The sequence below is a fragment of the Pithys albifrons genome, chromosome 1, assembly GCF_047495875.1.
Source record: "Pithys albifrons albifrons isolate INPA30051 chromosome 1, PitAlb_v1, whole genome shotgun sequence".
Lineage (NCBI taxonomy): Eukaryota > Metazoa > Chordata > Aves > Passeriformes > Thamnophilidae > Pithys > Pithys albifrons.
Genome location: NC_092458.1, coordinates 97,452,186 through 97,465,203, shown reverse-complemented (window position 1 = coordinate 97,465,203; position 13,018 = coordinate 97,452,186). Strand labels below are relative to the sequence as shown.

Sequence of the window (13,018 nt, the reverse complement as noted above, 5' to 3'; positions counted from 1 at the left end):
CATTTTGATGTGGAATATACAATTTCTTCTTCATGCGAAAAGAAAAATCACTACAGGAACAATGTTTTCTACAAAAATATGATTAAGTTTCAGATCTGTCACTTCGTAAAAGTTTCCTTCAGCAAGACAAAAGACTAAGAAAAACAGTCACATCAGGTCTGTTTCTTCCAAAAATTATTTCTTAATTTTCATCTTTTCTTTCTGTGCTTCTGTACCAAATCTGCTAACTGCCCTTTCCCCACACATTTAGAAAAGCATTACTAATTCCTAAGTGGGAATGCAGAACAAAACAGGAATGGTTGGACAAAGCTGAGACCCAAATATTTCAAAACTACCACAGACAGGGAACCACAGAGGTACTCCAGACCCTGCTTCAAAAAAGACCTGCCATGCAGAACGAACCCTTTACTTTTCCTGCGGTCCCTTCCATGCTCACACAAACTACTCAACAGCCAGACCTTACATACACGTGTTGATAGTAGGAGACACTTTCAGGTCACAGGGCAAGTATGGATAATAGTTTTCCCAAACATTTCACAGCTATCTGCACTTCCCATACTGTGCTAGTATTACTCAACAAATGAGAGAGATGTTTTTCCTTCTCAGTAGCACTCCATTATTTTTATTAAGATTTAATTCAAAGGTTACCCACAATCTGTATCACACAGGTAATTACAGGGATCTGTTTTGGGGTGATGTTATCAGCCTAAATAACTGGCTGTGCTTTTCTTGCTGTACTATACATAACTGTAGCCTTCTTGGGGACAGCTTATCAAGAAAGCCATTTCTTAAGAAGTCTCATTTAAATGTTAAGTTGATATAAAGACACTTTGTGAATTATGGAGATAAGTATCTTTTCCTTGCTTCCACTTATGGGACCCTGTGGATTGCTCTCTGATTTGGGTATTGGACTCACCAAAGGCTGCTGTATCAGAAACTGGTTAACAATACATAGGGAACGTACCTGATGAAACACTAATAATTTTTTAATTCTTTAGCATCAAAGGTAAAAAGGGACTACATTTTTTAACTGTGCCTTTGGTTAGGTCCACCTGTACTATAATAACACATGTACTGCTGGTATCAAATACACAGCTTGAGCTAAGAATCACTAGTCAGCTGACACTGAACTAACTGTATGTTACCATTTTCAGTGGCCACTATCCACATGTTAATGCTTGTACTGCAGAAATTACCAGGTGATATCTGTCACAAAGTGCATGTATTTGTACCAATGACTACTAGAGCCACATTAGTTTGTGTACACAGACCAATTTCTTTTCATTCTAGTCCAAAGGACCATGTGAATTAAAGCAAAACCAGCAGCTGCTCTGAGCACCATAATCCCACTGGGGATGCTGAGGAACTCAGGAGAAAGATCCCACAGAAGACATTTAATACACAGAATAAAAAGAGGACAAATATGTAATAAACTCCCTTTACATCCACCATTGAGACAGAACATACCTCCTTGGCCATGTCAGTGTATTTCTGTTTTTCTTTTGGATCTAGAACAGACCACCAATCTGCCAAGATCTTGGTTGCGCCACGATTATCGAGGCGAGGGTGTTCTTTTCGCACAAGAGAGCGGTGCCGTTTGCAGAACAAGAGAAATGCATTCATTGGTCGTCGAGCTCGTTGCTCTGAGGACTCATCATCTTCAGTCTCATCAGCATCCTGCTCTAAAGCATCAGGGCCAAGGAGCGGCACCTGGCAGAACCGAAAGGGAAGTGGTGTAAACTCAGTTATCCACGTTTCTCACCAAAACAGTGCGAATGAGGGCGAAGCACACAGATGCACACAGCTGTCTCCAAAGGCCACCTGTTCCATCCAGAAGACAGAGTTCTACATCAAACCTCCTCACCTGATGATCCAAGGCTTATTCCCGCTCTCTGCAAGACTTCAACTCTGATTTAAAATCCAACAGATTTCTAAGCTGAGGAGCTCTCTCCAGTAACATTCCTAAAGGGGATGGAGGGAGGAGTTCAGTTCTACACCTTTCCTACAAGCAAGAAATCATCTTGGTAGCATTAGGTGAGCAGAGATACCTTGGGCCTACAGAGCTCACAGGGAGAAAAAGGCACTGGTAACTGTTGTTTCCCCATGTTCTGCTGTTTATTGCTCAGCCTGTGAGCTGTGCAGCACTGCAGCCACTGCACAGCTGCCCAGTCAGAGACAAAGGGCAAATCTTGACAGAATGCACTGGCAAAACATGCTCTCTCCACTTACAGGCCAGTGTACTGTTTCCAAAAGCGATGCACCACAAAACATTTAGTTCTGAGTGAATGAAAGAAATTATTGCATGAGACAGAAAGCCATCTCCTACTTAACTACAACACTGCTATTTTATACCATGTTGTGAAAGTGACCTGAAACATCAACAGAAAACACCTTCAGAGTATCAGGCTCCTCCTTATCAAGGTCACCCCCTCTTTATAGCATGTGACTTAGGACACTCTCCTCAGCACTGCCCTCTTCGTTCCTGCCTTAGGAAGGCATCAAGGAGATTCAGATATGAATGCAATCTACATGATGGAAACATCTCCATAACCAATTCCTACTTCTTGTTACAAAGGATTATTTTAACTGCACATTTTTGAGGTGCCACATGGTAAAGTCCTTATGAAAACAGGTTAAGGTCAGTGTCACTGAACAACAATAAAATACCAAGTATCGAACTAGAGACGGATTATTTCATCTGTGCACTCAGTACTCCAGAGGATAAGCTGAATTTCACACACAAAGATAGTAAAAGTTGTTGACAGCTTTTTGCTTCTTTTTACCCTTTAATCTTTCTATTTTTTAAATATTTAAAAAAAAAGAACAAAAAGGAATAATTTTTATGTCCTCAGAGCCGCTAAAAGCAGATACCAAGCACTATCCAGTGTTATGTCTAAAAGAAACAATTAAAAAGCCACATCAAAGCCCTGTCTTGGGATTCAGATGTGCAGCAGGTTATTAAAACAATCCAGTTAAAACTCTTACAGTCTAACTCTAAAAAAATTTGTCCATGATTTTAACAGCATGATTGACAACTCATTTTCTTGTGTCACTACTTGCCTTTATAGCTTTACAGACACAGCATCACTTCTTTTATTGGCTGTATTAGTTCACAAAAGAGAGTAAAAAACAAACAAAAACCCCCCACAACTAGGGAGAATCTGACCTATCATTAACCATCTATGGTCAAAGAACCCAATGAAATCTACCTTATCAATATCTTCCTCTTCTTCTTCCTCTTCTTCCTCTTCAGAGAAGTCAAGGAGTTTCTTAGCAAGCAGGGGATGCCACTGAAGACACTTCCTTTTTGGTCGCTTCCCAGTTCCTTCTCCTTCTGTTGAGTGATCCTTATTCCTACTACTGCCTTTCATTACTGTGACCTGTCATGCAAAAATATTGGTAAGTTTACAACAAACTCTGAGGCATAAATGACCATCCTACCAGTGAAAAATATGTGAGGCACTAATGCAAGATTCTTGGAAGTTTTTGGCAAGATATTAGACATTTATTCCAATTATCAACAAAAGCCCAAATGTACCTTTTCCAATCTTAACATTCCCACTTAATGCCGAGAGCAGCAACACACAGTTTAAGAGGACGAAGAAAGGATGCCAGCCAGTCTAGCTCTCAAATGTGCTGCTATCTGAAGGATAACAAAGCCCTCACACTTCACCCAGCCAAGTGAGGCTCCACAGCTTTCCCACACCTGTATCCACTGTAGCTTTTCATATTTTGCCACTGAAAATGTCAGGTCATCCCTCTTTCTAGCACTGGAAGGTATCACTAGACACTCATCTGTTTATCATGCATTATATATGGCAATTTTGATGAAGAAGCCCATAATACTATGAACTAGGATTTCTCCAGTGCCATTAAAGGGCGCAATAGGGAAATCTGAGTCCCTGAGAGAAGTGAATTTTAATACCCAAATTTGAAGCAAACAACCAGAAGTAGTTATGCTGACACTTCAAAGCACTGCACAGAAAACAAAAACCATGTGCTGATCCAAGCACATGAGGGAGATAAATCACATTTATTTACTCTTCTGTCTTGTCTGCATGTGTCCTTAACTAAAAATATACCTCAGAACTACTTCTCAGTAAAAATACATGCTTAACACATCCCAGCTACAAATTTAAGGGTTGACTTCAGAGATCTGCTACTCAAGTAAGGAGCAAATTAATACATAAACAAATAAAACCAGCACATCACATCTGAGTGCTGAAGCCCACAACAAGCAAGTGTTGTTGGCACACAGTCCAGTCCTTCGCAGCCTTCTGTTTGTACTATGTCATATCAACAGTAATCGTTACAGGAGTATGGATGGCTTTCCAGGAAAACAACACAAATGTCAAACCAAGCTGAACCTGAAGAGTGCTTAGCCAGCTACATCTTTATAAAACCAGCAAAAATTGAAGCAGTCTCAGAGAGGCTTCTCAGCAGCAGGATAAAGAAGTGGGCTAAGTCCTGGTCCCACAGGCAAAGCCAGAAGAAGCTCTGCTGCTGATTCTCAGGAGAAAGGCACAGAAAGATGTCAGACCTTGTAACTGCAAGATCACACTGCATTTTTGGATGCTGCTTTCTGGAGGTCGCCTGGTACAATGCTAATGTTTCAGCCCACAGAGGCAGGAGGGAAAGCTGCCACATCTGCTCTTACATCCCCCTGGCCAAGCCATGGTGTCACCACTGGGGCAAATGCCTCACAGGAACCATCTCACACAATAAATACAACCCACACAGCTCCTACATATCCCATCCAGTTAGTGATGGTTTTGGTGATCTCTTCAGGTGTGTTTCTTGTTAGTTAACTCAGAGGCATTCTGGCAACATGCCCTTGTTTGCACCAGAAACCTGTGTAAGCAGTTGCTTCATTTGCTGATTTCAACTGCTTGCTGGAGGACATAAGTGAAGCTTGAAGGATATAGGTCTAAGAATTTTAACCTACATTTCAAAATTGCATTTTCCTGGATGTATATTAGGATTTGTTAGCTACAGTGATTACTGTTGTCAATAAAGTATGTGGCCTATTTCTGAGCAGGATAAATACACTACAAATACAACAGTGAGTACTGCTGGTAACCTACTTTGTTAGTGTGAAACTAATGTTTGAGAAGTGCTCCATGATCCTCCTTTACGAAATTCAGCTGAAATCTCAGGGCTATTTCAACAACAGCATTACCTTAAGCTGGCACCTCTCTGCCTGCTGTCCTCAGGAAGATGAGCACAGAACTTAACTGCCCACAGTGTATTTCACACATCTTCCCCATCATCCCTGAGGCCCTGCCTGTGCTCTGTGCAGAGTTCAGTGAGGCGCCACAGACCCAAAGCACCAGTCACCTTGAAAATCCAAAGGGGCTCTCAGTACCTTGCACCTCTTCACTATGGCTCAGCTCCCAAAAGGTTTTCATTATCCATGCATGAAGAGTAGGTACTGAACACTCAGCTAGCCCTAAAATAAATTAAACAAAGCTCACCACACATTAGTATTAGTATTAAATGTATGCTCAGCTTCAGGAATTCAAGGGATATTCATTAGGTTGTTTTTTTAAACTGAACCATTTCACTCTATCAGGTGCCATCCTGAAGCAGCAGTTTCACTATAAAGAGGTTTTTAAGGAAAATAGGTTGCTACCCTACCAGCTGAACATGGATTTAGGAGACCAAGACACAGGGGAAGTCAGATCCTGCCTGTTAATACAGGCATCACATACTACAGAAAGACACAAAGTCAGTCTTTGCTTCCACTTTGCAGTGAATCTCTGCAATGGTCAACAACAAAAATCCTGCTGATCTGACCCCACTGATGGAAGGACTGAGGTCACAGACTGACTTTAACTGCATGGCTTGGAAGCCCCTCATCCCTTAAGTATATCAAGCTATATATTCTATCCTCTCTGCCCTCTCTTCTTTCCTATAAAATAGGGGGTCATTCATAATGTGAACACAAAATTATTTCAGCCCTAATTTTTTAATACTTCTGTGTTTCCAAATCCTTCCTCCATTTTTTCTTATTCAAGTTCTCTTAAGTTTTGATCTATATTTCAGCAATTTTTTGGTTGTGCACTTTTTGCTGATGCCTCTCTCAGTCAAATGTAGGATTGGCATCACAAAATCTGTTCTGTTTCTCTATTACATCACATGGGACTTTTTGTCTTGCCAACATAGCATGGTGAACTTGCTTTCCTTTGGATTGCTTCATCTTCCGTATTACTACCATCCCAATTTATGAACATTTATGTCATAATTGTTGACATAGTTACATATTCATATAATTATGAGAGAAAACCATAAGAAATCCAGGCAAATTCAAAATACAGCTAACACAGACACTTTCCTTCCTTCTGGCAAAATGCAGTGTAACTACTAAAACAAGACACTCCATAGTCAAGTAAATGCACATATGATTCAATTACAGTGAAAGTTTTACTGGCATTATTTACTTCTTGAATGACAAAACATCAATGGAATCCATTAACCCAACTCTTAAGATTCTCTTTATTTATCTGATTTCTCTTTCCCCTTGAGATGTTGCCAACAGCATGTTAGTTGCTTGTTTTGCACTAGAGACTGGAAGCTGACAGACAGAAGCAAGCAAAACCAGCAGCTCCTTCTCTCACTTCCAGGGATCCCCAAGTGCTGGCAAGCGTCCCTACCAGCAAAGTTTTGAAGAAAGAGCTGGACTTAGAGCCTACAAGAAGTGAAGCACACTTGGCAATTAAAAAGCTCCACAGAAAGTTACAGAAACAGTTATGGACAGTCTTTTCAGGATTTGGGCTTAAAAGCAGAGAAGATAACACAGCATCTGAAGTTTGCAATAACTGGGATTTATGAATCATATCACCAAAAAAAAAAGGTAATTTCTTCTACAGCATCATTAAAAATACAATGTATCTTTAAGGCAGATGCAATAACTTTTAGAAAGTGAAAGTGCAAAAATCATTAAAACCAGCTAACAAGATTTTACCAGTTACTTCTCACCTTCAGGATGACAAAAGAAGTGACAGACACTAGAGAGAAATTAAGAGTATTTCAACAAGACAAGAGTATGGACACCTTTGCTTAAAATAAGCCACGTATGCTTTATAACATCAACAGAGGACATTTGTCAAGGCTGACATTCATCATCTACTGACAGCAGGAGGAGCCTTCAGGGTGACATTCTACACCTACTTTTGTGCAGACACAGGTCAAATATTACAGAAATATTACATTAGTAAAAATTTTTTTTCCTGCTAGCTGTGTTATTTCCTTTCTGGTCCTGGACATATTAAAAGAATCATGGTTTTCTTGGGCATCTTATAAATATGCATATGTAATAGTGTTTTAGAAGAAAAAAAATAAGATTTCTAAAGAAAAGAGTTGGATGGTAGAAGAGGAGGAGCAAGGGAGCAGATTGATTGTTTTTACCACATATGTTTCTATTTCAATGACACAACTGTATGCAAGTCTTCATTTTTTAAGTGTTTATTAAGAACAAGTGTTTGATTACATTACATTACATTTTATTTTCCTCCTATCTCCCTCTGTTATTTATAAAATATTATATGCACAGGTGACCAACTTCTGTGGTACTAATTTTGGGACCCACTGTGGATCTGTCACTGAGAATGCTGCTCGTGCTGAACAAAGTGCACTCACCAGGCATTCCCTAAACTACATTCACGAACACCAAAATCCTTATAAAGGTCTTAAAAAACAATAAAGGACAAATAGGCTAGAAAGAAACCCAAAACGTGCAAAAGCAGAACCCCAGAGATGTGAATTGTGACTGTGGTATAGTCCCTGTTGGAAGGTTCTCCATGGAACAACATCTGAACTACAGCAACACTCATTTTATTTCCATGAAGACAGTGGAAATGAATTTCTGCTTTCCCGTTACCTTAAAACCACATTTCCTGGAGCCCAGCTGGGCCACCAGCTGACACAACGAAGACTGCTGGTACAAAGGAGCAATGAGAGTTCCATGTGGATTTTCCATATTTTCTGCTCTGTTTTACAGTATCTAAGTTCTGCACTACTTCATAAAAACAAATACCACAGAGGGAACAGAGGACTGAACTATGTCACTAATAGCTTCGTGTTTTGGGGGCTACTGAGTCAGTGACCTGAGCTGTTTCAATGAAGAAGCAGGAGGTGGGAAATGAGTTCATGTTCTCATAGGTTTAGTGAATTGAAGAGGTATTTGAATTTTTAAATAAAAACAAAAGGAGATTGCTGGCTGTAAAACACACCTACACAAACACAGAAAGTGTTTGTTAAAAAATAAATTTCTTTTAGCTCTGGAATAACTGAACCAGAATATTTCTATAATGTATGACAACAACTAGTTGGCACTAATTGCTGACCAGTCAGTGAATATACTCTTTATTCTTTCACAGCAGAAAGCCATTAATGAGCTTTCTCATTTTCGGAGATGTGATGGTTTAATGGGGGACATGCTGCGACTTAATGGGGTCCTGTTTACTAGCAGAGGTTTGGGATAGACTGTCACAACAAGAAACACTTAACAACACAGCTACAAGTCTTAGTTAATTTTTAATGACACACTCTTCCATCTTGATAAATGGTATTAAACTGTTCCTTATTCCCAAATTCAGATCTGACCTGCTTGCTTGCTTTATTCTCTAATACATAAAATTAAACTTCAACATCACAAAAAGAATGTCAACAGCATTTTTAAATTTTTTTTACTTCTTTTCGAGTGTCCCTTTCATACCTACCAAAGAAAATAAAAGTAACACGTAACACAAGTCAACAGCATTTAAACTTCAGCTCTACTCTGTCTCTGTTCATTCACACATGCACATGAAGTAAGATCTTTTTTGGAATTTTTTAATGCAAAGAAACCAACCAGGTTTTGTCTAGTATGAAAAGCACTTTATGTGGAACAATTTTACCCACTGTTAGCATGATATCAGGATACCTCAACTAAGAAAAAGAGGAGGAGGGAATAAATTTGTTACTAGTGTTCACTTTCCTTTTTTATGAGCATATAATTTAGCTTTGCTGTTGTTTAACACTGTCATAGCTAATACTTCAGTGCTATCAGTAAGAATGGTTGTAAGGGCATTTCAAAGGCTAGCTCTCTTCAAATCTGCTTTTAGAATGGAAACCACAGAGACAGCAAGTGCATAGGATGGCACAAGAAACGCTCACACTGAACAGGAAAACCTCATGCATTCAATACATAGAAAAAACTTGCCTAATCTGTGCAAGGAATACTCTGCCCAGATGCGTCACCATTCCAGGCAACTGTGTTTTAACAGTGAGTAAATGAATGTGAATCTTTCCACAAGACTTGAGCATAACAGAAGAAGAAAAGCTTGAAAAGTCACAAGGAGGTACGTAATACACTGCAAAGCCTTTTCATGATGACCAGTTGTGAATGATTTCTTGGTTTTCTGTCTAATTCTCTTTTTTTTCATTTATAGAAGACAACACGAAGAAATATAATAAAATAGTATTTTACTTTGTAGGAAATTCTTCAGGCTTTAGACACGCCCACATTAAAACAAGGGAAAAACAGACAAACCCTGCCCACTACAAAATTGTCCTCAAAAGACACACTCAGAAACTGGATCTCATCCTTACAGTGCATGAATAAACTGATACAGAAATTAAAAACCCTCACACCTTGACTATCTATTGGGTTTTCCTTATGCCCCTGCCAGAGAACACAGCAGGCAGGACTTTACTCAGCCACGCCAGTATTTCAACCAACACTCTGCCTGAAATTCAGCATGTAACTCAACTTGAAGTGCTACATTACTTGAAAACCAAGGTAAGAGTTTATCACGGTTCATCTGCCAGCAAGTGCTCACTGTCAGTAGGGCAAACCACAACTTGGTAGTTGTAGTCTAGAAAATACACTAAAAAAATAAAAAAAAGAAGAGCAAAAAGACAGAGAAAGTAAACTTAAAAACACATCCCCAACAACAAGCAGCACACACCACAGAAATAAAACACCAGCCCACACACCCAAGGGGTCCGTGCGATTTTGTCTGTGAAGCAACACACTGATGCAGATTGAGGGTAAAGCTGCTCATCTCCCCTGTGTGTCAGTGAGCATCTTGCATGGAAGAGTTTGCCTTGCAGAAACAACAGGTCTGGAAGAGTAAATCACTAACATCTTTACTCAAACAGAAACATTAATACCTCCAAACAGGAGCCTACAGAGCCACTTGGGAAAAAAGCAGTTGAATGAAGACACAACTCTTAAGAAAACCAGGCCCTTTTATTGCCTTGAATTTAACTTACAGTAGGACATTTGCTATTGCAGGATTCATTTCAGCCTTCAGCAGCTGGAGAGGCAGAAACAACAAAACCAGAAACCCAACAAGTCACAGGCTACAGGTGCACTTACTTCACCAAAAAAGACTCCAGTGACACACTCTGCTAGCCAAAATTTCTGGGTCATAAAGGGCAGAAGAGAAGCATTTGTTAGGGTCAGAGCTGCCTTTCTGGACACTAAGCACCCCAAATTCCAAACGAGCACCACAGCAGGTCTGTACACAGAACTGTGCCTCTCCTGGAAAAATTCACCTGAATTATTAGCCTAGGGATTTCCTTTGCCTGGAGCCCTGGAGAACAGGCTGAGGGGCTTTCTGTGCTGCATTGTCTGTGCAGCACTAGCACAAAGAAGCCAACACCAGGAGCAGGGCAAAACCTCCTGCACCACATGTAGCCGAGGTCACTCACGCAGGGGATGGACACACTGGGACACCAGCACTACCAAACCTGTCTCTGTCCTCGGTGAAGGAGATGTAACCCCCACAGCCTGAAAACTCTGACGTCCTTTTACTCCAAAGCAGCATTTATTTTTGCTTCTACATCTGCTGCCATGACAGGAGAAAGTGCCAAGAAACCTGGGAATGTGAGCAGAGCAAATGTCTGAAACTCAAAACATACAGGAGGCAGAACCCAACCTACTTCGTAGTGATTCCTCCCATGGAGAGAGGGATAATGACAACACCTGCTACGAAAGCCCTCTGCTGATACCACAGCAATTTATCAACAGAGCACTTTTCCTACAGGAACACAGAGCAGACTATGAAATGCAACCCCCTTTCAGACAGGAGATGAGTGCTTCTCTGCAGAGCATCACAGACCACAGCAACAGCACAATCCAAAAAGCCACTGACTTTTGACAAGTTTGAGCTGAGAAAGCACACCCTGAAAAATTTGCTTTGTGCTCATGTGTGAGCAAGACTACCTGAGCCTGCATAGGGAGCAGCTTTTCTAGAAAGACAGCTGTCAAATTCTGGGGTTTTTTAATGTCACAAAATGAAAATCTTAGTGATCACCAGGAGTTACCTCTAGCTTTTCCAAGTCACTATACAGCTAATCTCAGCATGAAGAGCTCTAAAGCCAGTGAACTCACAGGTAAGGTGGCCACAGGAAATACTTAATGTTCAGTACATGGGCATTCCCATCAGATCATTCCCAGGAGGGCATCTGTAGTTCAGCAACGGCTTTCTCACTGAAGGGCCTACTGCGTACTATCTCAGATTGGAATTGTACGTGAACAAGGATGGCCTGGAGTTCTGCTCACAGCCTTCAGAGGATGAGACCATCTGAATGAAAAAAAAAGTCAATGTTCTTGACTTGCAACTCACAAAACTTCATTTTTATCTTTGATTAGTAGGCATACAAACTGCTGTAGGGTCCAGTCACAGCAGAAGCACAGCCAAGTGCTTTTTCACAGCACAGAGCAGAACAAAGGAGGAGATGTTCCTGCAGTAGATATTGCAGGGTGAGCACAGCTGAATGGGAAAATTGTTCAACTCTCCTTTTCACCTCTTGTTGATCGTGTCCTGGCGTGTTCTGCAGAACTGGACAATGCAGCTGTGTCCATCGCTACTGTAATCCATTCTAAGTTTTACCATGTGCACAATGAAGCTTTCATAATAAAATTCACTGATAATTGCTACCAGTGTCAGGGGAACCATATACAGCTGTATGAGCAAATGAAAGAATTACTCCCTTAATACATATTTAATAGGCCATAAAATATCCTTGCACAACCCAGCATTATACTTTGTCTACTTCTGCTCTCTTAAACTCAAGTGCAATAGGCCAAGACAGTTGCCTAAACATGCCCTTGAACAGCTACTGCCCACTGCTCCTATGGAAGAACCACCAAATTAATGGCTACAACAGACAGTATTTACTCAGCTTTGCACATCTTCAATATAAAGCTCATTAATTATGGTAATGTAACTCTTATGTATCTCAGAAACAACAAAAAGAAGACTACACAAAAATTTCAAATAAAATGGCTTTGTGAAATGTTCACTAACAGAAATTATTGACTGACTCAATAATAAATTCCTAGCTACTAAAATATTTTCTGCAGAATCAAATTGTCACAATCACATTTCATTATCTCCTCTTACCAAGAGATAGAGTGTAAAGCCAAAAATTATTGAAAAGCTAACCCTTGGTAGACTGTTCTGTGTCTGAACCCTTTCTTTCCAGACTCTGGGTTAATTTCCAAGCTATTGACCATATTAAAGCAGCAACACTTTACCAAAATAGGTTACATCTCAAATCAGGCATAACCCAAGAAGGTAAACAGAATGCCAAGGCAGAGCAGAATCTTGCTAAAACCTTCAGAGTTTATAAATCTCTTCTCCCAAGTAACAGGAGGAAATCTCCTCAAGTTGCACCAGGTTGGATATAAGGAAAAATATACCCACCAAAAGGGTTGTCAAGTATTGGAACAGGCTGCTCAGGGATCACCTTGAGTCTCCATCCCTGAAGGTCTTTTCAAAGACGTGCAGATATGACAGTCAGGGACATGGCTTAGTGGTGCTCTTGGCAGTGCAAGGTCAATGGCTGGACTCAGTGATCTGCAAGGTCTTTTCCAACTAAAAGAATTCTATGATTCTATGAAAAATAAGTGTAAACCATCTACATTGCACCCATTTATCAGTTATACATATATTTCTCTTCTTTGTAAAGGCAGCATTTTAAGCATCAGGAATGATTTTTTAATGCACACTAGATTCCCTAGTGC

The 13,018-nt window shown here is 40.2% G+C and overlaps 1 protein-coding gene across 12 annotated transcripts in view; it reads right to left on the bottom strand.

Annotated features, from left to right (window-relative positions):
• BBX (BBX high mobility group box domain containing) overlaps positions 1–13,018 on the bottom strand; it is a 166,625-nt gene that overhangs the window by 74,803 nt on the left and 78,804 nt on the right. For 11 of the 12 annotated variants that reach the window (XM_071561782.1, XM_071561791.1, XM_071561776.1 and 8 more), the window contains 2 exons: positions 3,210–3,380; positions 1,468–1,710 (listed from right to left, as the gene is read on the bottom strand). In XM_071561782.1, coding sequence (XP_071417883.1) covers positions 1,468–1,710; positions 3,210–3,371 — 405 coding nt within the window. In that variant the 5' untranslated portion in view covers positions 3,372–3,380. Of the gene's footprint in view, positions 1–1,467; positions 1,711–1,864; positions 1,963–3,209; positions 3,381–13,018 lie in introns of those variants that run through there. The other variant, XM_071561771.1, reaches the window with a different exon arrangement.